We start from the raw sequence: 23,781 nt of genomic DNA, 5'->3' as shown, positions 1-23,781 counted from the left end.
GGCCACGGCGGAGGCGACGGCACCACGCGCCGGCCACGAGGATGCCCCCGACGATCGGGGAGACGCTGCGCGTCTGGTTGCTGTCGGCCCTCGTCGTCCACGGGGCGGTCGCTGGCAATCCGGACGCCAAGCGGCTCTACGACGATCTGCTCTCGAATTACAACAAACTCGTCAGGCCCGTCGTCAACACGTCCGACGTGTTGCGGGTCTGCATCAAGCTCAAACTATCCCAGCTCATCGACGTCGTGAGTATATACCTTTGCTACTTTCTTTCTTTTTTTTTTTTTTTTTTTTTTTTCAATCGCACTCGTATACAGATTCACCGAGAATCGTGTAATCTCGTGGTAAAATTTGCACCTAGCGACCGGTAACTTTGACTGTTTCAATTGTCGTTGGAGTGAAAATAGATACATCATACGGTGATGCAATCACAGAGCTCGGATGATTAAAATTTTACGGAAAAAAAAAGTCAAAGCTAGAGTAAACAAGGAAAAAAAAGTAAGATAGCGTCCTACGAAGGCTCCAACTTGTCGCGAGTGATTTTCAATGCCGTCGTGGAGCAGAGTGTCTCGTGTATATATACATTACAGAGCGTGTAGAAGTATAATTGAATTTTCACTGGCTTCTCCCCTTTTAGCGAACCCCTTGAATTTTCTGAACATATAACGGTAAGAGGAAAAAACCCAAGGTAGCGTTGTTTTGCAAAACGATTGTGTAAGAAAAAAAAACAATGAAAAACATCGTTTCTCGGTTGTGCGAGGAATCACACGACACAATTTTTCCTTCCGCCAATGTACCAAATGCCAAAGTCAGATGGGCTCTAGTGCAATATAGTTCAAGGCCCACCAAGCCGTCCATTGTTCTCGAGCACGCTCGAGTGGTGGCCGAAAAAACGAGATACCCCTTGAAAGGAAACGGCAAATAACGAAGTCGTGGCACTGAATATAAGTACACACACTGCACGAGACGCTCCTCCCCTTTACTTGGGGTAAGAAAAATATGTGGATGAAATGGCATACTTGCCCGTCCAACTATTCCATTAGGGGCAAATGGAGCCCTGCCCGTTTGATGGAACAAGTCCACTCGTCGACCAAACGCGCCAGACATATACGTTGTGGCTGTTTGTACGGACGTACTTTGCGAACTCGTCAAAAACATCGGTCGACTAAACTAAACAAAAACAAATATCAGTCCGAACTGGTCACGAAAGGATATGACAGTGCTGGTATCCACAGTTATAGAAAGAGGAGTAAGCAGGGGGTGGGAGGAGAGGGATAATTGAAAGAGCGAACAAGTACAGATGGAGTGTCCAACGCAATTGGAACGAACGGCATCAGTTCGGTGTATTTGGGTACGATATATTTACACGGCGCTTGTCTCTGGGGGTGTGGTAGGCAGGGGCCAAATATTTTTCTCTTTGTGCAGTTTTTTTTTCTTTGCTTTTTTTCACAAAAAACATGACTGTTGGTCTCGCCCTTAAAACTTTACGCAGCCCCAACAAGGAAACAACACCACACGCTCGCGCTGCGCTTTGAAGGAAAAAAAAAAAAAAATTCATTGTTCCCGGAGAGTCGCTTGAAAAAACCAAAGCCACCAGCGCACGGTAAACAAAGAAGGGCCGCCAAAGTTATCGCGCGGTGACTCTACCTCCTGCGATTAACTGCGCGCCGAAACTAAGGCTCTCTTTTATTTTTCGAAACTCGTGACCCGTTGCTGTTTTTTTCTACCTGTACGTAGCACACGCGTGCCCCCGCGCGATGCCGCTGATGATGATGGAGACGATCGTAATCAATAAACGTCAAGCTCGGTTTTTTTTTTCCCCCGTGTCCTGAAAATATTTTAAAAGCACCAGCGGCCGCAAGACTTTTATGACGCGCGTCCTATTCGAAAAGTGATTAATCGCCTTTCCGAGGATCGTTTAATCTCCGTTCATGACTTTAAAATTGAATCCGTCAGCCACTCCAACACCCTCATTGTCATAAAATCCTCACGTAAACCTGACACGTTCACGAGCATTACAATAATCACACCTGCTATGTGTACCTATACCGCCCCAAAAGACAAATTTAACTCGCCCTGTTGATGAATAATGTGCGTGGGGCGATGGAAAACAAATTTCGAGCAACCAAACGACGATCATCCGCTCGTGAATTTAAATATATTTATAATGTATATCCCGCGGTTGGGGGTGCAATATAACGCTCACTTCTTAACGAGGCCTCGTTCGGCAGATCCGCTTTGCGTAATAATCACGCAGCTCAGCGACGGTATACATGTATACAAATCGAAAAAACGACTCGGAGGGGCCGGAGGAGGCCACGTGTATGATTAAGCGGTGATTTTCGCACCCCCGTCCCACAGTGGGGGATGATGATGAATGCTCGGTGTCTAAGGGAACAGGAGGGACGGTTTCCAACGCGGCCCTTGAAAAATCATCATCGCCGTCGTCTCGTAACGCCAGAAAACTTTTTACTCGAGGTCGGCGCGCATCGCACACGCGTTATTTCATCGTTAAAAAAAGACTCGTGTCAGCTCGTACTTTTTTTTTTTTTTTTTTTTTTTTCCCAACATCCTCCAAAGTTCATTGATCCCATGTAGCAAACGGTGAGGAGCGTGGCAAAGTGGTTCCGCCCTTCTGCCGTTCCCACCCGCTCTCGTGTATTTTCTCGCGCCTGCTTATTCTTTCCTCCACGCTATTCGCCGTATGACCCGGTGCTCCCGGATCGATCTTATTTTTTCCGGGTGGTCTATTTTTCACGGCTCGGCTGGTGCATATGCAGAATGTTTTTTCGCGCCAAAGCTCTCTCTCCTTTGGGATTTTTTTTTTTTTTCTATGTCGACTAGATGGTAATATTCGCTCGACGGTCGACAGATGCTGAGACGAATGGGCGTGAAAAGTAAGGGGTGCGTTATAGTTTCTTTTTCACGATATAGCGGCGGTCGATTAAAGTTGGGTGTTTGTCGAGCTATTGCACTTTGCCGGTAAGAAGCCTCGAGCGAATGGATTCCGATGAAAAAGAAAAATAATAACGGGCATTCTTGAGATTCACGAGCGTCGCGCAGGTGGATGGGAAGATCTCGAATACTTGCGAGCTACGTGGGAATGTTCGTTTTCCGAATCTTAAAGAAATTTTTCCAGCAGCTTTTCATTAAATAAAAAAAAGGAAGAAAGTTTTTTTTTTCACAGCTCCTCGCTGCCCTAATTTCTGAATTGAATTCATGTCACGTCTCGCCTTAATTTTCTAAAGACTTTTAAAATTTCACTTCATCCAGGGTATTGAGAAATGACGTAACGTTTCCTTTTCTTCCGCTCATTTAGCCCTTTCTACATCGCGTAACATAATGTAACGTAAAAAAGTATAGGGTATTTCAATCGCAGCTCAAACTGTACTTTTTTTTCAATCTTACATTGCAGAAACGGTACATTAAAGTTTTTTTATTTATTTACAACTCATAAACAATTTTATCTGCACATCTAACCATACTAATTCTTCCGAGCACCCTTTTTTTATGAGCCATATTTTTTCGTGCCTTTTTTTGAAATCCTCGGGTAAATATTCCTACAAGAGTTATATTCTTTGCCAACGAAAGAAAGACGGATACTTTTTTCATCATAAAAAAACATCGCAAGCTCCATTAGAAAGAGCCTATTCGGGTCGACAAGATCCAGTCCGTCAATTCCCACAAAACGTCATTAGACAACAAAACTTTGTTAATCCTTTGTGAAGCAAATCAAAGCCTTTCAATCGAGATCCGTCAAGAATACCCATCGCTAAGGATCGATGAGCATTCGGGTTGTCGGACGAAAAAGCCATTACCAATCGCGAAGCCGAGCCCTGGACACTCGAAGCCACTCCAAATGAGCTTTCCAAGTTAAAAGTTTCAAATTGATTCTCCGCTTTCGCTCTCGTTCCTCCCATTTTTATCTTGTTTTTTTTTTCCCCCACCCCACCCAACTTCACAAAAGAGTTAACCCTTTCTCCCCCTCTCCTCCGTATTTCTTTCGTTAACAAAGCCTTTCTCGTAACCCAATTGAACTTTCCGATGCAGTTAATAAAATAATTACAAAGCCTCGTTGCAGCCTCTTGATTCCCAAAACAGAAGACCCAAGATTCTCGTGTCACACGCCATTGATTCCCTTCCACTTGACTATACAGTCCCTCCCCGCTTTTTACTTATTTGCGCAAACGTGTGCCGCAAAATACTCTACGCGACGTGAATATTTCGCGTATTAAAATATACAAGCACGCAGGTGCGCCCTCGGAGTAAGGCGTGCACGCACCCACGCGTGGATACCGGGCAAACGAGACGCAAGGCATTCGCATGAATTATGCAAGTATACTTAAGTAGGAGGGCACATCGGCTCAACCAGCAGCTGTGCACGGGCTCTTTGTATATATATATATATATATACATACACGTATGGTAAGCTCGGGCTGTCGCTTCCAGTAGTGCGGATCAAGCTGCGGTCAGACGCGGCACGAGCAGCCGATGTGCGACTGACGCGGCAGGTGGTGTTATCTTGCACAGGTGTCGGACGTTGTTTCCCGTTAGTTATGATTTCCCAAAGCTTATGGTCTTGCTCTTTTTCGCGACACTGCACGAGCATCGGTAATCATATGTCTCGTCAACGTTCCATTCGCCCTTGTAATAGCTTTTTTTTTTTTTTTTTTTTTTTTTCTTTTTCGGCTTGCCTCCCCAACAATTCGCAATCATCAGAGCGAAGAAAAATAATTGCAGCTGCAATTGAGAAAACACGCCCCCCCCCCGGCCGAGATCTCGTTAAACTGAAGAAGATACCGGCTCACTCGTAGCGAGAGGTAAGCCAGCAAAGGGATGAGCTTCCTCCTTGCCCCTCGACTCCTAATGAGAACGTCACGTGGCCAAGACGCGCTGATGAACATTCGCGCGAGGGGGAACAATGAAGTTTCGGGAGGACCCCCCCCCCTACGCATGTAAATGAGAATTGGAACTATGCGCGCGCGCGCGGAGGTACGAGTGAAGGATTCTAATTGAAACATCCGGGGACTGGGGAGGGGGTGTTTGCGGGAAAAGGGTATATATTTTAGGGATTGTCGGCTGATTTCCCGATGCTTTTCTTTTTGCTCGGTCGAGTATTTGTGGCTCGAGGCTAAGGGGTGTACGGACCGGGAGTTATTCCTATAGCACTCGGTTCTGCTGACACAGCGCGAGATACGCTGGCGTTTGTTTTTAGATGGCTGATCGATCGCGCACGCGGTTAACTCGCGATCGGAAAAAAGAAGAGAAAAAATAAGACAAGAGGGTCTGCATTTTTCAGAGAGTTGGTATTTTTTTTTCTTGCTCGGGGCAAGTAAAGGGGTGAAGGAGAGAAGGAAAAAAAATAGCGGCTCCGTACGGGGCGATGCGCATCCACATAATGTACATCGGATATAGATCGGATGCCTGTGGCCTCACCTCATATCCATATTTGCGGACACGAGTATAAACTACGTATGTTTACACGTGAATTACCAGGTCTGGTGTACACTCTTCTGTTCTTGCTGGTATCTCACCCACGCTCACCAGTACTTGGTTACCGTCCGATAGCTGTACGGCACCATGGAGTCATTCCTTCGAAAAAAACTCGAGTTTAATATTTCACGGCCACCGTGCGAATCCTCCAAACTCCCCTAAAGTCGTTAGAATTTTATTATCATATGCATGCGAGTATGTGCCCCATTCGCGGGAAGCTTCGAGCTTGGCAGCAAACTCCCAGCCAGTTACTCTTGTACGTAGGAACCAAGTTTGGTTTAATTATCAAGTACATTGTACCATCAATATTTTCGCGGAGGGGCGAGTATAGCGTGAGCTTTTTTGGAAAGCATTGGAGTCGGAGGTGAAGGGTCGCGAAAAACAGTGGCAGAGTTTAAGGCCACGAATGAATCGTTAAACGTGGTACTTGCAGTGGAAAATCGAATCATGTATAGGGAGTGAGAATCAAAGCGCGAGACTCGCGTATCACCGAGGAGGAGGAGACCAAGCACGTGGGAGGGGAAAGAAAAAGAACGGCTGGGAAAGTCGATTGTTAACTTGCAGTACACGCGTGGGTGACAATGGACACACGCACCGGATAAATCGGCACTTTTTTTTTTTTTTTTTTTATTGCGCTCAGTGTCACCGCGAGGTGAACAATAAATTCGTCGTACCGCGGAGGAGAGATAACATTGTTCGGCGGGGCCTTTGTTTCGAGCGATACGCCTAATTTTCCGGATACACTCCGGCTGCGAGCAGGGCCGATTAATCTCGGATGCGGCTGCTGTTGCCGAGCCGGCGACCTGGAAAATGCACGCTCGGGTATACGCCGTTTCGATCGATTTGGTGATTTTTGGCTTTAATTAACTCGACGGGCTCGTGCAGAAAGACTCGCGTCGGCTCGCTTTTTCAATGGAAACGAATGCTCTCCCCGTCACTCTGCACGGACTGACATCCGTTGCGTACTACTCCTATATTGTAGATGGGAAATGAAATTAAAAAAAAAAATAATGATAGAAAAAAGGATCAAACCAAGCTTTCGACGAGCACGACGCTCTTTTAGATTTGGAAATTATCTTTGGCTCGCAACGATCCATGCCATTAAATGATAATGAAGGTACTTTGACAACTGGTTGTTTGAAAGAAAAAAACCGCAGTGTTTTGAAAGACATGTAGTAAATTGATTTTTCAATCATTTGTAGTTGAAATTACTTTTGACAAAAAATGCCGTTTTTGTTTTTTTTTTTCTCAAGATGCACACCTTTAAAATTAAGATAATGTATGAATAAGGGGCCATTGCTGCGAGGGATGAGTAAAAATGTACCACAGGTGTTGTGGGATCTATTTTCAAGTATAGCACCGTGAACCGACGAAAAAAAGAAAAAACTGTTTCAGATAGCTCGAGAATTATCTCGTTACCCATCAAATGTATTTCATATTGGTTGATAAACACTTGGTGTCCTCTCTCGGCACACGTCCAACGAGCCACACGAGGCGATTCGCTGCATCGAGCAAAAATAAAGCACGAGTAATCTGGTAAATAATAACGCGAGCCTAAATCAGGAAGGCGCCCGTGGGATTTACCCGGGAAATCCCCGCCGTAGCGGAAGCAGCGAGAGTCGATTAATTCACCTCGCCTCGCTATATTCCCAAAACAGTACATTGTAACCGGTCGCGCGTGTTCAATGACTCTCACGAACGCGATGGCCATTTTCCCTCTCAAACGTCCCACATGATGGATCTCGCGCATTCAACGATCGACCCTGGCACTTCTGCTTCGTATACATCTCGCAGATAAGCGGCCCACCTGTAACTGGCTGTGTTATTCAATTTTTTTTCAATCACCCCTATTTTTTATTTCATTGGCAACCTCGTTCCGTAAACTTGCATAACATCATACTCCCGAGAATTTTTCGACGTCAGCTATTTATTTCCGAGCCATCTGAAATTTTCCAGTCGTATGCTCCCAACGTCGGGCGTTACGGCGTCCCTCTGCCTTATGTATCCTGCCGTTGGTTCAACTCCCTCATCCCAGTGGGATCGAGCAGCAGAGGCCTCGAGCCCGTGGGGAGACGTCCCTCGCCGAGAATTGCTAAGATAACGATAATTTTTCAATTTCCTCGCGGTTCGCTGGTACACCCCTCCTTCTCCCCGGTCTCGTGATTACGTTTTAATATCGGGGAAATTAGATGGGCACGTTGAGCCGCCGGAGGAAATTTAATGCGGCTGTCTCTCGAGCTCCCCGATGCCTCTCGTGTATCGTCCCCTTTTTTTTTTTTTTTTTTAGTCTCATAATCTCAGAGCTGGCGCGAAATTTCCATGTCTATCGCATTTGGACGCGCTTTGCTTTGGGCCAATGTACCCGAGAAGTGTGTTTTTTTTCCTTGTACAAATCAAAAAGTTACACGAAGGAGCTCAACCAAGACGCGCCAGAGTGACGTTTCGTAAAATCCTGCGCATTCGGTCTGTCCCGAAAGACGGTGCGAGCCGACGTGCCCCGAGCTGTTTCCCTACACATACGTCGCTCCCTTTTTATCCTGCGGAAAGAGCAGCCACACTCGATGCTCTCTTAAAAATGCATGCCTCGAAACGAAAAGCTCACTCTTTTTTCACCTTCAAGCGTGACTGATGCACACGCGTGCCCCGCTCGGGGGTGTTTTGATCGGCAAGAGGCGCACGTTTGTACAAAGATGCTTGTATACATCGTGAAATATGTATACGGCTATTTCATTTTGTAAAATCTATCCGGTAGAGCCAGCAACGGCGCACACGTACTGGTGACTCGAGAAACGTATAATATAATAAGCACAAGTAGGCATCCGCTGCAGTGATGTGGGGGAGCTTGCGGCTACATCACTTGAGCTGATCATAATTCGACCGCGGCCTAATTAACCACGTATAACCTGGTATACATGTACAACTGTTATATCAACTGATGGTGATGCTTCCATGCGGTACGGCCTCTCAGCTGCATAACTGCAGTGCATAGATAGCGGTCGTCGCTGATCGTTTTCTATCCTCCTCCCTTGTAAGTATAGGTGTTGTAGATGTACCCCATAGACAGGAATAGACGTTCGTATTACTGCGTTTCACTGGTTTTCCATCTGATTTTAGATTTTAGCGTTACCAACTGATAAAAGGCGATCATTTTCCTGTATATCGTTTCAATATCGCTTTCGACTGTCAACGGCGTAGGTTTTTCTTTTTTTTTTTTTCTTCATACGCGCGTAGTATTTATTGGATCTCGGTTGCTTTTCAAAGTGAAAAACCAGACGATCTACATCGGAATTTATCAGATAAAAAAGCTCGAGAGAGCTTTAAAGTTGGGTGTCCAACTGGGATTTTGTTTTTCGATAACAGCTTCAATGTCGGTAGCTCGGGACAAGAAAACGCGACGTGCACCTTGGCTTTCCTCGAGGCATCGACAATACGCCAATCAGGGCCACGGAAACCAGAGTGCGTGTTGAGGGGAAAAAAGAAAGCTACCCGCCCATGGTCCATGGGCAATGAAAGCAGCCTGCCGGCTATTACACCTCGCGGATATGTGACTCCGGTGTAAAACTTTGGTGGCAGGAGTGTACCTACAGACGCGATGCAACATAAAACGACAGCGACGGCTTTCCCGGGGCCAGAAAGTTCATCCCCCTATGGTGAAAGGGGAGAGGGGGGACTCCGGTTTCGGCCAAAGTTTTGCTCTCTGCCGCGCCAAAACGTGCCAGCGAGCTAACTTTTCCCCTCTTCACCTGCTACCCCTACACACGCTAGTGCGTGCCTACACTTCGGTGATGGGTGCAGGCTTCGCCGAAAGGACAATACGTCGCGGTGTGGTATATTCCGTAGGTGTGGGTGTTCGATTCGATGAAATTTTATAGCCCCTATAGTTTTCCCCGAAATGGCCGTGGGTGGTATGCCGAAAAAAAAAAAAAAAACCTATCGCACCACGGAGCGCGTTAGAGCGGGAAATGGGGTGTAACTAACGTACGCTGCGTGTCGATGAAAAATCGCGAGAGGCGCCACAACCTACTCGCGGATGGGAAAGATAAACCACTGATGGTATATAAGTATACTCTCACGTGAAAAACGAAGCTTCCACGGCTGGGAGATCCGAGGTGGCTAGACCGTCGTGCAAACACAATTTCTTATCGTCTCGCTCGCAGAAGCGATGACTTTCAATGGCCCATCTTGGGGTTGAAAAAGTAAAACTCTGTACAGCTACCAGCGCGTTCACGCGACACTATTGGAGCATTGAACAAATTTGTAGTATGTATATCCTTGGAGCACGTGGTGTAATCAGTCGCTGATGCGGGTATATCGGTATACGTGTAACTTAACGCGCGGTATAATCACGATTGCGGTGCACTGGACGCGTGTACACACGTATATTATGTAATAGAAGCGGGGTATCGAGCAAATGACAATCCAGTTACGGTCAAGAGACTGTACTGGCTAATGGTGCTCTGCCCCGTTGTGCCAGCTAAAATTGGAATAATGAGCTTCCGGTGAAACGTCAATCAGCGCGGTTCCATCCGGTTTTGATGCTTCGACGGTGACAAACCGATCGTTTTCCTCGAGCAACTATCTTCGTCGTGTACTTTTATTCAAAAAGGGCTCGAACGACTTTTCTACAGGTGATACACCCTTGAAGCGACGTTTATTGTAATTGCTATTTTTCTTGGATAAATGAGACGACCCATCAAATCAACTGCCCTATACGATTGGAAGCCCAGATCCGTATCCGATTTATCATTCGATTCGGAGAAACCTATGTGATGGCCACGAGAGTACAACAGATGTGATAATTCATCAAGAGTTTTTTTTACGGTGAATTTCAACGCGGCGCATAAAAATAATTTCCATAGCCCGCACGTAGATTTGGGATGTGCAAGGAGTAACGATGGCGTTGACGATCGAAGTGGTTTAACATATTTATATTGCCGGCTCGCTCCTCGGATTTCCTCGGCATTAAAGTATTAGGCGAGCCATCCGTCCCAGGGAAGAAGACGAAGGAGGCAATGCACCAATCGATATTTCATACTTCCGTGACGGCTCTTGGCTCTGCCCTCCCCCCCTCCCATGAAAATACCAACCGTAAGGCCAGCGTTAATGGAAGCCTGTAGGGTGAGCGGTAAAATTCATTCCGGCCGAGGGCTTGAGTTATTACGGCGCCGCGACGACTTGCATTTTCCAGCTTCGCAAAGTCGCACCCCTCCTCCCCAGAGAGGCAACGCGAACAAGTAAGTTTCAGGGATTACGCTATAGGTATGTACATGAGATCGTGTCGCGTTTCCATTTCTGTATGTATGTACGTATACGCGTGGAGGAGATGATGCAGAAGCGCGAGTTTCGTTGTTCGTCGACGCACATCCGAGTCATTTCTCGCAGCTGGTGGTCCCTTTTGTTTGTACATGATACTCCTCGTCTTCTTTCGCCTGGAATTTCTTTGCTCGGTCGAGTGACCCGAGTGGTCTTTGTTTGTTGAATCTCCGAGTGCTACCACGGACGACGAAGGTCGGACAAAAGTGCCTTTTCCTGCCTGACCGAAGAGTGCCGTGTGTACGTGTCCTCTTGTGTTAGACAAGCAAGTAAGCACCCATACCGTTGAAGAGTGGCTCGCGTACCCCTATTTCCGAGGGTCCATTTAGATCGAGAGCGCATCTTGTGGGTGCACACCGATCCTTTTGTCTTGTGTATCCTCGTAACAATGCTTGGAAGGGCTTAATTTCCCCCCCTTTTTTTTGCGTCACTTAGTCCATTGGAACACCCAAGCATCGAAAAAGGCCAATTTTCGATTTTGCATCACATCATTCGTACTATGGTTGGAGCTTTTAAAATCCATTGTTACCTTACAATACAGTGAAACAGTAAACGACAAATTAATACCGGTATGATTATTTTCTCGATGTGCGGACTAGCCTTTGGTTTCCCCGATACCTTGAAATGAAAATTGGCTGGATGGAGTGAATAGGCAGTCATCAAACGCGGCCTGATTAAACCTTGGTGATTCAAGCAGCTAATCCGACGTGGCTCACCTACTCTCGGTCATAATTGAAAAGGTGTGGGACACGGAGGAAGCAGTCAGCGAAACTTGCACTGACAGAAAATTGAAAAAAAATAAATAAAAAATCGTGACCATGTCATGAACCGAGCGTTTGTTTCAGAGACATTGTGTCACTATGAATTGTTGTTTAAAAAACATGGCCCACAAGCATTTTCAGGCGGAAAAGTGCCGACACAGTATCCGTTCAACGATTCGTGGGATTTGAGTTATTTTCCCCGATATTGCATCAAAGTTGGAAGACGAGTTGGGAATATCGCGCGAATTTGCCGGACATTTGAAGGGGAGGAAAGCCCGCAAACTTGGGCACATTAATCCCGTAACTCGAGGACGCCGCTGCATCATATACACATATATACGTACGGTGCTCTTATTTATCTCTTTAGCTGTATCAGCGAGTACCCTTATAATATTGTATATGTATATACGTACTTATGAGGCAACTTTAGCACGGAAAAACTTTTTCAATATAAGTTGGCTATCGTGCTCTACCGGCGTCAAATACGAATGAGACCGAGTATTTTATTTGTCGCACAGTCTCGCGAACAATTTTCGACCTTCTATTAAGGATCAACTGCTTTTTCTTCATCGTAGTAAACCCTGGAGCACCTAAAAACGATGTCAAGCACGATTATTTGCGTACATTTGATGCATACTGGAAAGTTGGGCAAATTGAAAACAATATATACCCTACAGGGGTGAATTCGGACGACATGTAAATATACGCTCATCCGCCGTGCGTTTAGTATCGCTACGAAGAATTTCTCTCACTCGAAATTCACACCCGTGAGCACCTGTATACTGGGAAAAAAGGAATTTCGAAACATCCGCGATGCATATTTATACAGCATGAGCAGAGCCGCGCAAAGCCCGAGGTGGTGTGAGCCACCACTTACCTGCTTTTCCCCGAGAGCCTATTACCCCGTCACCCGCGCTCCTGCCCCCACCCCAAATTATAAATGGAATTATGCCGAGACGACCGTAAAGCAACCGGGTGAGCGCGCGTTTGCTTAAACACCTACTTTGCTCTTCTCTACTCGAAAGCACGTGAATTATACCACGCGTGTGGATTAACTCGAGTCTTTTGTATGGTATATGTGGCCCTAGAGTAAATACATCGATATAGCTGTTACCCAACTATTTAAACTCTTGTCCCTGTGTTATACCTATACGGGACGGCTGTGCCCAGGTTTGCAACTTACCCGAGATTCAGATCAACGAGTGGAGATCCGTACAAAATCACGCGAGTGGTTTTTTTTGCATGACTCGCGCGCTTGTCAATTATCGATCGGCCAACATAAATGTACATTTACTCGTTGTTACGGAGATGAGTTTTCGATGGTCTCCACATGGCGTCCCCGGAGAGTATCATTGACTTTTGATTCGCAAATATAATGACGTCACTTTTAATCAACCCCTCCATGCAGCTGTGGAGTATTTGACTTTTGCCGATGCTCTCGGGGCTTTTAACCGTGTCTCGCGATGCTCTATGTATACAGAAACGCCCATCTGCCCTGGTCACAGGACCGATACCGATCGCCATCACGTCCCGCAGTGAAATGTGTATCATCGCATACGGTAGATTAGAATTGGACGCTGATAAGAACGAGCGTGTAACGTATACTCAAACTGTATACCTTTGGACGCAGTTCTCGCGAAAGTTCCGCGTCTTACGTGCGCGGTCGAGGCTCCCCCGTGTCTTGAATACCAAGTGAGTCTCGTTGGGGAAAAAAAAACTGTCTCCGAGCGCTCTGGAAACTAGAAAATGACCTTCTGCCCTTTTTTTCGCTCTCCCCAACTTTTTAGTTTTTACGGACCAGATGTCGGGTGGGGGGGACGAGAGATGCATGACATATAGGAGTAATTCTCCTTCTGTTGAACAAGTAAGATCCATCATCCATTTTCGTACATTTATTATGTATGCTTATTTTCTCGTAGTGTTTTTAAAATGTACAAGGATCATCTGTCAAATTAGCAGCTAGCTTGTTTCCGCAGAGTCACAAAACAATGAGATGGATTATTTGTGGGAAAAACATAACCAGCGTACCGTGGTATTTTAGAAATCCACGTGCACGTGCAGGAAACACTGTCCCGTGTGACCACACGAAAGTGTAAAAAAATATCCGATGGAAAGTGATTTTCTCCCTACTAAAAAAAAATAAAAAGAAAGAAAGAATCGTTCGTGCGAGTTCCCCCAGAATTTTATCGAAAAAAGGGGTAAGGAAAAGAAGAAAGAAAGGAGTTTCGTGGCAAAGAACAATGAGCGGGTGGAGGGGCGATCAATCTTTCATAGGCAAGCACATGAATCATTTGGATCGCTTTCTGGGCTCGGCGAGTCGAATCTATTGCACCAAAAGTGCCCCAAATCAGAGGACCCTCGACACTCCGGGCTCTTTGTTTATTCAATGCCGGATAACGATGGCGATGAGATGATTCGATGTGTCGAAGGGTCAAACTGCTTTTGCACTTATGAATTGTGTCGAATCGGTGCACAGCCACAACTGATTTATCGAGGGATACTATGCATGTCATCATTGTTCACGCGGAGGTAATTGACGATAGAAAAATTCATTTCAACAGATCACACGTGTGTCAATGAATAGGTATAAGTTTCGGTTTTACGAGTGTGTATCACATGACAGGGAGTGGACCTGAGTAATAACAAATTATTAAACGCCCTTAAAGCTCAGTGATGCAGATCTTACTTTTTCCAAATGTCTGACCATACATTGATATTTCTACTTACTGATCTTGAACATGCCTCATATGATGCTTTTGTTCGAATGACTGACCATACATTGATATTTCTACTTATTGACTTTGTGAACGTGGGTTATGTGATACAGATTTTACTTTTTTTCAAATGTCTGATCACACGTTAATGTATTCTACGTATTGATCTTGAACCTGACTCACGTGACGCTTTTATTCGAATGTCTGACCAAACATTGATATTTCTACGTATTGGTCTTATACGTAGCTCATATGATGCAGACTTTGCTATTCATCCGAAATATCCGAATGTCTGCTAATACATTTATATTTCTACCTATTTATCTTGAACACCGCTTGGTAATGAAGATTTTACTTCATCTTTAAGGCATGTGAATGTCTGACCACACGTTGATATTTCTACTTCTTGATATTAAATGTGGCTTATCTAATGCTTTTATTCGAATGACTGACCATACATTAATATTTTCGCTTATTGATCTTAAACGTGGTACATCAGATTTTACTATTCACTCGAATGTCTGACTATACGTTGATATTTCTACGTATTAATCTTGAACGTAGTTTATGTGATGCAGACTTTGCTTTTTTCCATATGCCTGACCATACCTATTGATCTGGATCACCGCTCAGTGATGTAGATTTTATTTTTCATCCGAATGTCTGACCATACGCTTGTATTTCTACTTGTTGATCTTGAACAGGGCTCATGTGAAGCAGATTTTACTTTTTTTCAAATGTTTGACCACACGTTAATAATATATTCTATGTATTGATCTTGAACCTGACTCAGACGCTTTTATTCGAATGTCTGACCATACGTTGATATTTTTACATATTGATCTTAAATGCGGCGTAAAAATGCAAGAAATTACATAGTTGGACCAATGCAACAACTTTTTCTTTGCAAACTGCTCATTCATCCTGAAGAATGCACCATCAAAGGGTTAAACCTGTTCATGTCATCCAAAGAGCCGTACAATACAGACAGGCGCTTACAGCACCCGTCAGCGCGTAAGTATGTTAATGTTGGGGCAACGCGTGCACGTTATAGCTGGATGCCGGCTAAATGAATCGGTGCCGAGGCTGTACGTATACTTACGGGCGAGCATAATAGCTCACCCAAGTGGTGGTATGTATAATAGCTGGATGTAACACGGGACGGTGAATACTGTGCACATACGGTACATTCTCTGCAGGTGTCTACCGTCAGCATTGTCCAGAACGCTCCGTTAATGGTGCACAGTGCGGAGCCTCTGTTGGTCGCACGCTCACTCCAGACAGCCATGATTTACGGTACCTCGAGTGATATCCGTGGCATTATTAGCCGCCTGACGGCCGACACGACTTTTTTTTTACCCTTGTTAATGTATACGCGTTGCATTCTGAGATGTCTCCTGTCAAGTTTTTTTTTTTTTTTTTTTTTTTTGTGGGGCGTATCTGCTTAATGAAGAAGGAGCCCGCTTGGTTGGGCCCGTTGTGCTTTTAGTCTCTTGCAATGATTAGTATTTCAATCTTCTTTTCTCGGGTGACGTACCATGTTGCGATGCTTATACTAATTTTTCTTCCCAACACGGGATCGTCTGTTGCTCTCTGTCTGTTTTTTTTTTTTTTTTTTTTTGGGGGGGGGGGGATTTTGTTGCTTTCCAGGGAATCAAATGTTTTTGCATCTCGAGATCTCGGAAAACTTTTTAAAAAATGCACTTTTAATTTTTAACCGAGACCCAGAATTTATTCCAAAGTGATGCTCAAATCCATACAGGGTGTAGAATACCAACTTTCTCTCTTTCATTACCCACAAACTATATTCTCCCGTATTAAAAACTTTCACGTTTTTTCCTTCAATTTCTGTTATAAAACACTATATGCTCACACAAAAAAAAATGTCTGTTTCAACTCGCCCAATCTGCGAAAAAAAAGTGGATCAAACGTCACTTCATTACACCAGGATTGAAATTACGGAATTATGAATCACCGTTTCAGCACAGCTGCTGGTTGTTGAAGCATTTTTGCAATACCACATATTCTCGAGCCACGTAATTACGTGTATACTAGATACTATATTATACAAAACCAGTGATTGTTTAACGCGTATCTGGCTCTGCAGAAACAAGACACGCTAATCCGTTGGATAAAAAAAAAAATCGTCATCTCGTGACATTGGCAGGTAATCGCTTCTATCGATGGATGTATCATCAACAGCTGAGCAGCTAATAAAAGTAACATAGGAGAAAAGAGGAAATTAAAAGCCCGAAGCTTTTTCGCCACTAAGCTGCACCAAGTCAATTAACATGCAGAGTGAATTCGCTTGACTGTTACGTACGGGGGTGGTGGCAAAACTGCGAGGGTAAACTTTTCCAACTCTCCCCCGACAACAGTAGGCAGCGAGCTGCATAGAGGTAGTTTGGTGCTTCATTTACTGTACAGCTATACTCCCACCCACCCCCCGGGCAATTTGATCATTAGCTTCCTCGAATGAATTTTCCCTCGCGCTTTGGAGTTACTCACGAGCCCTGATAGAGAAATTTACTTAATGGATTTTCTAGATTTTGTTTTTTTTTGTTTTTTGTCATTTTTCATCTTGAAGTTTTTGTTTTAACAATACAGAACAGCACCTAGTGCACCAAACAATAGTAAATTAATAGAAAAAAATGTCAAGTTTTACACTTTGCGAAATGAAGAAAGTAATTGCTCCTTCGAGATCGGATGAAAATTCCACATCCACGTAACACCCTCCATTTCCGAAACCACCCCGGCGGATCCATATTGCCCCTAAGATCCACGTAGAGTAGCACCGAAACGCGACACCGAAAATCCTTTCCAACGCGGCGTGGCATCGGATGCAAATCCCCCTAGGGCCGCCATCATTCCTCGTGGGAGCTCTTATTGCCCATCAGCGAAACTATGAGGCACACGTATATACGCGCCAGATGATCGTAGGATCACGGCGGCTCTCGAGAGAAGGACCCGAGTCGAGACGAGAGTATTTAAGGATCTTTGGTCTCAACGCATCGTTAGTTTCTCGATCGATGGATCTTTGGAAGCGAGCATCTGCTTTTGGAGCTCCTCCGACTGTATGTACCGAACGTGGCCGTGCTTGATTAGCGAAGAAAGCAACGAGCGAGTCGCGTCTTTGATGAATTAATTCGAATCAATTCGACTTGGTAATGCTCACGCTGGATTTTTTTTTTTTTTTTTGACGAGTTGAAATGCACAGGGAGGCAGTTGTCGAGCAGCCAAACTTTGGGAATCTTGCCAAATCAGTCACTGAATTGACTAATAAACTTAATTCAGCTCGTAAACCGATGAGTCGATGTTGTACACCTACTGCAATTTCACGAGTACTTTTCGCGGAAAGTTCAACTGTTTTTTTTTTCTACACAAAATATTCCACCAAACTTTGTATCTGACAGTGCACACTTGTTTATCCTTCTTTTCTTCTTTTTTTTTTAAATCATAAAAAATCATATTTCTCCTAACGTTTTTAGTTCATACACCCACCCACAGACCTAGATATATGTACCTACAACTGCACGAAGAAGAAGAAAAAAAACCCAACGTATACCCGTAACTTTTCCATTCTAGCTCCCGGCATCTGGAAAAAAACGCGCAATCTCCGTACCACGTGAGGGGGGGGGGCGACGAATAATAAGAGCACCAAGATTTGGCTGGAGTCCAATATGCTCGAGAGAAAGAGAGCATAAGTAACCGACACAACGCGTCGGACGACGAATTTCGTTAGCGGGGCACGTCAAAGCGGCGCCTGCTTCCCGCCCCCTCCTCGGCTTCCGATGTTGCTCCGGGATGACGATTATGCAGGGACGGGCGCTGCTAAGTGGCTCGGGTGAAAAACGAGACCACGGCCGGAAGAATAAACAGACGACTGTCCCTCTCCCTCTTCGCGTTGCCGTTGGAAATGTTAATCCTCGAGGTTGCCGGGCATTAGGGGTCTGGGAGATATTTGCGGCTTGGCATAGTGGCCGTCCACTTTTTTTGCCCATCATCCCCGAGTCAAAGTCCAATTTGGGTTGTTTCACTGGAAAAACCAGCCCTACTTATACACAAACGCGGGTTTTAAATGTAACTCTGCGACAAAACGAAGGAGCCATCTCTAAATACGAGGACAAGCTGCTTCCCCTTCCAAGGGGCGTTTCGATTTTAATTTCTCCCGAGAATTGCCGGGGCATCATGACGTTAAAATTACGTACATACGTATACCCTTAAAAACAATCACGGGACGTATACCATCCACCTCCTAATCTCGAATGATCGTCTCTAGTCTTGCGCGGATAAGCGGACACGTAGACGCGTAAGGAACGAAGGGAGCTGGTTGGAGGCGTCGTCGCTTGATCAAAGCCAAGAGGAAGGAAGGGAGACAGCCGAGCCTTCGCCCCTCTTATCCCAGTTTGGTGAACTAAGCCGCACGTGTTATATACATGTCTCCGTGCCAAGCCTGAATATCCATCCTAGACCCAACTCCTCCCATTATTTTGGACACTAGGTGATAATAACCGCGGGGCTACACCCCAACTAATGTGGTTTAACTTTGGTTATTGGGGGTAGACTTGGGATCACGGACTCCAATTCCCAGATAGATCGACGTCGTCCTTGTGCTAAAGTTACCAGTGCACATAACTCTTCTTGTCTAGTTTTTTTTTAATTTTTTTTTTTTTTAATTTATCGGTACACTGTTCCCTCGAGCTCGGGGAGTCCCCGGCTCTGCTAATCCTCCAGCGTCCCGATAGAGTTGCACGTCCCCTCTCGTTGACAGCCAGAGCTCTAGGAGCCGAGGCGGCAAAAGAGAAAAGAAAACAAGCCCACGAGAGAAACGAAGGGAATCGAGTTGGGAGAGACGCGGCTATAACTATCGTGCCAACGACCCGAGCAAAGTGGAACGGTTGTTGTTTGGCTTTCGGGCGCGCACGTGCATCGAGCTAATCCCGACTTTTTACCGGCACTTTTTGGCTTTTGCCTTTGCCCCGTTAAGACGCAGCGCTCCCTCAGACGACGACGACCTACATTTTGCGATGTGCTGGTAGCTCACACGCCCGGGACGCCGTGGCGGCGGAAGAGGGCTGTTGTCAACCTTAGCCCGACGACGTCTTTTGGTTCCTTCTTTCTCTTTGCTCAGTTTCACGCTACTATAGTAACTATCAACCAAAGTACCTTTTTCCAAGGGGTGCATGAAAATTAAAGAGGCTTTTCTCATGGGATGGAAGTTTAGGTTTCAAGAGCGATAACCCCTTCTTTTTTTTTTTTTTTTTTTTTTGAAGAAAATAGAAGGAGAAACAATTGTAAAAAAAAAAAAAAAATTCTTCATTAAATCACACCACCTGCACACCAACAACAAGAATCAGCTTATTAATAGCTCACATGATATTATACCTATACATGGAACGAGAGAAGATTGGCGCTCACAATATTTGTTCAGTGGTGGATAAGCGCGCCCGCGTGTATGCATAATCACATTGATACGTCCGACGACTACACCAGCACCGGCCGACACCTGAATAGTCCGGACCTGATTTTCCACAATGTGTGTCTATATCTACGTAATTACACGGGATACCGTACTTTTTTATACGTACTTTATGATTGCACGGAGCTCTCATGCCTGTAGGGCTTATCCATACACAAGACGTAAGCTGTGTTTTTGCATAAAATGCAACTTGACGATCACTTTGCAAAATTTTATTGATACATAATTAAGTTGAAGTTTACCAGGAAAAAAAACTTTAAAAAACCCGTAAAAACGACCCTTATGTATATAGGCACGTAATATATTTGGTCAGCTGGTACGGCTCGGTGGAATCAACGCTGATTAGAGTCAAAGTCGCAAAAACATCAAACTCGTCAATCTCCGAGTGGCTCGAAACACTTTGGCTGAAAATCCAAGTACACCCACACAGAAACGAAGCTGTGCACGAGCACCAAGTCCCTGAGGATTCTCTTGCGGTTCTTTTGTACAAACACGCTCGGCTGTAACCATACAAACTACTCGGGGTAAACGTCAAAGCGAATAATTACCAAATAAACGAGAAATCCTGTGTACGCGCAAAAAGAAACGGAGGTGCCCCGAGCTCCCTTGGTAACATATTCGAGTCCCTTTGATAGGATGTACGGCACTTTATGGCTTTTTAGTCCAAAATGTCGAGGTAAACCCACTAGTGCATCAGCTCCATTGAATTTTTCATCTCCAGTCACTCGATTCTGCGTCCATCCGAGGATCAATGACCAATTTCTCTGCTCTTAAAAAAGCTTTTCCCGCGAAACTTCAATCCAAGCGCCACTGACAGGACAACAAAGAAATTCACAATTACAACTGGCTGCCGAAACCTTTAATCCAGCAATTCAATTTACACGGCTGTCAAGGTGCAACTAACGCAATTGCATCGTTGGGGAACTTTTTTTCTCGCGCATTTCTAAAAACCAGCGCACCACATGCAAATGTCGGCCGGGATATTTGCATTTCTCTTAATTTGCGCTGTAATGGGCTCCACCGCGTAGCTAACACTTTCGCCTCTCTGGTGCTTGTTTTGACTTTTCTCGCGCAAAGCCTGTGTACCCCCGACTCCCGGAGACCCGCACTTGCAGAGTTGAAAAGCCACAGAGCTCGTGTGCCCTTTGATGCTTGCTTTGCGCCGCTATGCTCAACGGTATACTTTATTGTTTTGGAAGAAGGCGAGAGAGCGCGAAGAGCAACCATCGAAGCAAGAATTACTCCCATACTGTCGTTAACGACGCTAAGATGAAAGAAAGAAAAAAAAAAAAAAAAAAAAAAAAGTACAGAGTAGGAGCAATCATTCGAAATGGGGGAGCAATCGTTTGTTTGAAGAGAGCACTGGAACACCCGAATAATAGAGAGGACGGAGCGAGGAGAGAATTTAGCTGCCGGAGGCCGTCGGGCTCAAATCGTGCCGAGTCAGTTCACTTGACAAGCCGGCACTGATGACTGAAAAAAAAAAAAAATTGGTGCTTTTTTGTTCTCTATTCAACTTGTAAGACCAAATTGTAAAAACGCTATGGTTCGCACTTGAATATCCACAATCGTGACCGTAATAGACTATCACTTTCGCGATTTCGATAAAATTTTAATTGCTATTGCAACAACTCCACTTTATAGACCAAGAGCAATGGGCGTAGCGGCATTTTAATTTTTATGATTAATAAGCTGCACTGCACAGTCATGGGCTAAAACGTTTGACGTTGACACTTGGCACAAAAAAAGTGCCTTTTTCGCATTGGGGTTGTCATTGCAGCTTTACATCGCGCAGAATGATTAAATGACTTGTCACGCTAATTAAGCACATACGCGCAATGAAAAGAAATGTACATACGTCTTTTTTTTTTGTCAACGCTATATTTATAAACGAAACGACGATAAACGAGTGCATTGCTGTCTCTGCGTGTATACATAACATATGAACCGACGGTGCCAATTAAAGTCTCACCCGTATAAACGTACAGCTCTTAAAAGCGAGAATCAGAGCTATGTGCCAACTAGCCTAAGTAGTTTTTAATCCCAATCTAGAAGAATAGATTTTTATTTTCGTAAAGACGAGTAGACTATGGCACCTTCGAGGGTGAATCGTTTTAGCTGATCAATGCGCACGTACTGCAGGGTCACATGGATTCGGTGAAGGAGATGGATTTCACGTGGTGGACGAAAGCAATGACTCTCGATGTGTTGTTTGTTTTTTTCTTTCCCGTGAACTCTCTGTATTCTTTCTCTGTATTACTTTTTTCGGGCTAATCGAGTGAAAACTTTCGTGATCCGCATTACAGTGAGTCTGTTAATTCTCTGAAGCGCTGATGGAAGGAGCAAAACAAAAAACAATTGCTCGAAAACTACGCCAAAGATGCTCTATAAGCTTGTCCTTGTGACTCCTTCGAGTGTCAACTATCAATGTTCTTAATCCCATCGATAAATTGGTCCTCCGACGCAAAGCCCATAGGTGTTACTTTGGAAAATAATGGCACTCGCGAATATTAGCCATATTGCACTTGTGGTTAGCAATCAAACCAAATCCCTCTTTGCTCATACACTGGGTCTCGCAAAGATCTCAAGGTTGGTGGGGATGAGACGAGGAAACTTTGCAAAGTCTCCGCCGAGATCTTCGAGAGACCCTCTGTAATCTCATGCAAGTTTGATTTATCATTGGATTACGTTGAAACCAATGGGACAACCAACAGCTTATTTTATTTTCTCTTACACGGACGATCAATTGTTAGAAAATTTTTTTACGCAACAGCCAACGTGACGGTACTAAAGTTTTTTTTCTCTCGCACGTAGACGCAAGCATCGTTTTTGTAACCGTCTGACCAAACCCGGATGTTTCTACTGTGCCGAGCAAAGATAATAATTGCGGCCCTCGAGCGATCGGCTGAGAAGAGCCCTCGATGGCTGAGAGGCCCCCGTCAACCGAAGTCAAAGTCTAGAGCTTTTGGGCTCTTTGATCTCGAAACCAGGCCGGTCTTTTTCTCCTCCCTGCAAACACATGCGCGACCCAAGCGAAGGGAGAAGAAGAAGAAGAAGAAAAACGGCCTCCTTCTCGTCTCGACTTCCAAGCTCACGCCACCATCAGGGCGTCCCAATTAATCAGCGAGAGGGGGAGTAGTTTGGAGGGAGGGTGGTGGAGGGCAGGCAGTGTAATTATTGCGATAACCCACTTGCAGGTAACACGGCGCGGTTGCACGTGGGTGGAGGAGGAGCTTCTATCCTCCCTCGCACTCGAGAGTCGATACAGAGCCGTCTGGTGTCCCGAAATCAGCTCGTGCCTGTATGTACGACGCATCACCGCGGAAGTGCATCCGACCTCGGTGAAAGTTCATTTGAGCCGATCGGCAAGTTGCGCGGAATGCTCGTGTGCCCCAAGTATACTCTGTTTTCGAGTTTCGACCAACTCAATTTCTAGTGATGTAGATTCCTTGCGATGCCTTTGGAGTTTTTCTTTTTTTTTATTCCTTTTCAATCCCTCCCTCGTGAGATCAGCAGGGACGTCGTTCTTCGCTAATAATATATGACCCGCGCCATCGGAACGACGTACTCTCTCACACACGTCTGTACAGATAGGTATGTACCCACGAAGGCTCGAAAAAGATACCCCAGAGAGGAGGTGCCAAGCAGATGGTATTCGATCAACGAGCTTTGGACGACTGCTCGAAACGATGGGGAAGGCCCTTGGTATTATTGGCTTTTTCCCTGAAATTAATATCGGGAGGGGGAAAAAAAATCTAATTGGATTCCGAAGAATGCTAGTTACGTACCCTCTATTTGCCACTGGTGCCATATACAATGTACACACGTACACGCTTCATCAATTCCCCCGATGATGTATAGTAACTCTCGCTCCTATAAACCCAAGTATAACGTTCTAATTGGTAGAAAAGTTTCAATTCCTGCACAACATCCTCGCTGCGCTTCACCACGTTATTATCTTCGCACGTAATGTTCACGCATGGATTATACGACACCCACCCCCGCGCTATAACTCAGACAA

General features: G+C 45.1%; 1 protein-coding gene across 3 annotated transcripts in view; it reads left to right on the top strand.

Moving 5' to 3' along the window:
- The window catches only part of nAChRalpha4 (nicotinic acetylcholine receptor alpha4), a 72,581-nt gene continuing 48,800 nt past the window's right edge, over positions 1–23,781 (top strand). For all 3 annotated transcript variants that reach the window (XM_014348286.3, XM_089589848.1, XM_089589847.1), the window contains exon 1: positions 1–245. In XM_014348286.3, coding sequence (XP_014203772.2) covers positions 42–245 — 204 coding nt within the window. In that variant the 5' untranslated portion in view covers positions 1–41. The remainder of the gene's footprint in view (positions 246–23,781) is intronic.

Source organism: Copidosoma floridanum, unplaced genomic scaffold (assembly GCF_036245765.1).
Source record: "Copidosoma floridanum isolate Cflo_tuat_1 unplaced genomic scaffold, Cflo_Japanese_pri ptg000009l, whole genome shotgun sequence".
Lineage (NCBI taxonomy): Eukaryota > Metazoa > Arthropoda > Insecta > Hymenoptera > Encyrtidae > Copidosoma > Copidosoma floridanum.
Note: the sequence above shows the minus strand (reverse complement) of the source record. Positions and strands in the feature narration are given on the sequence as shown.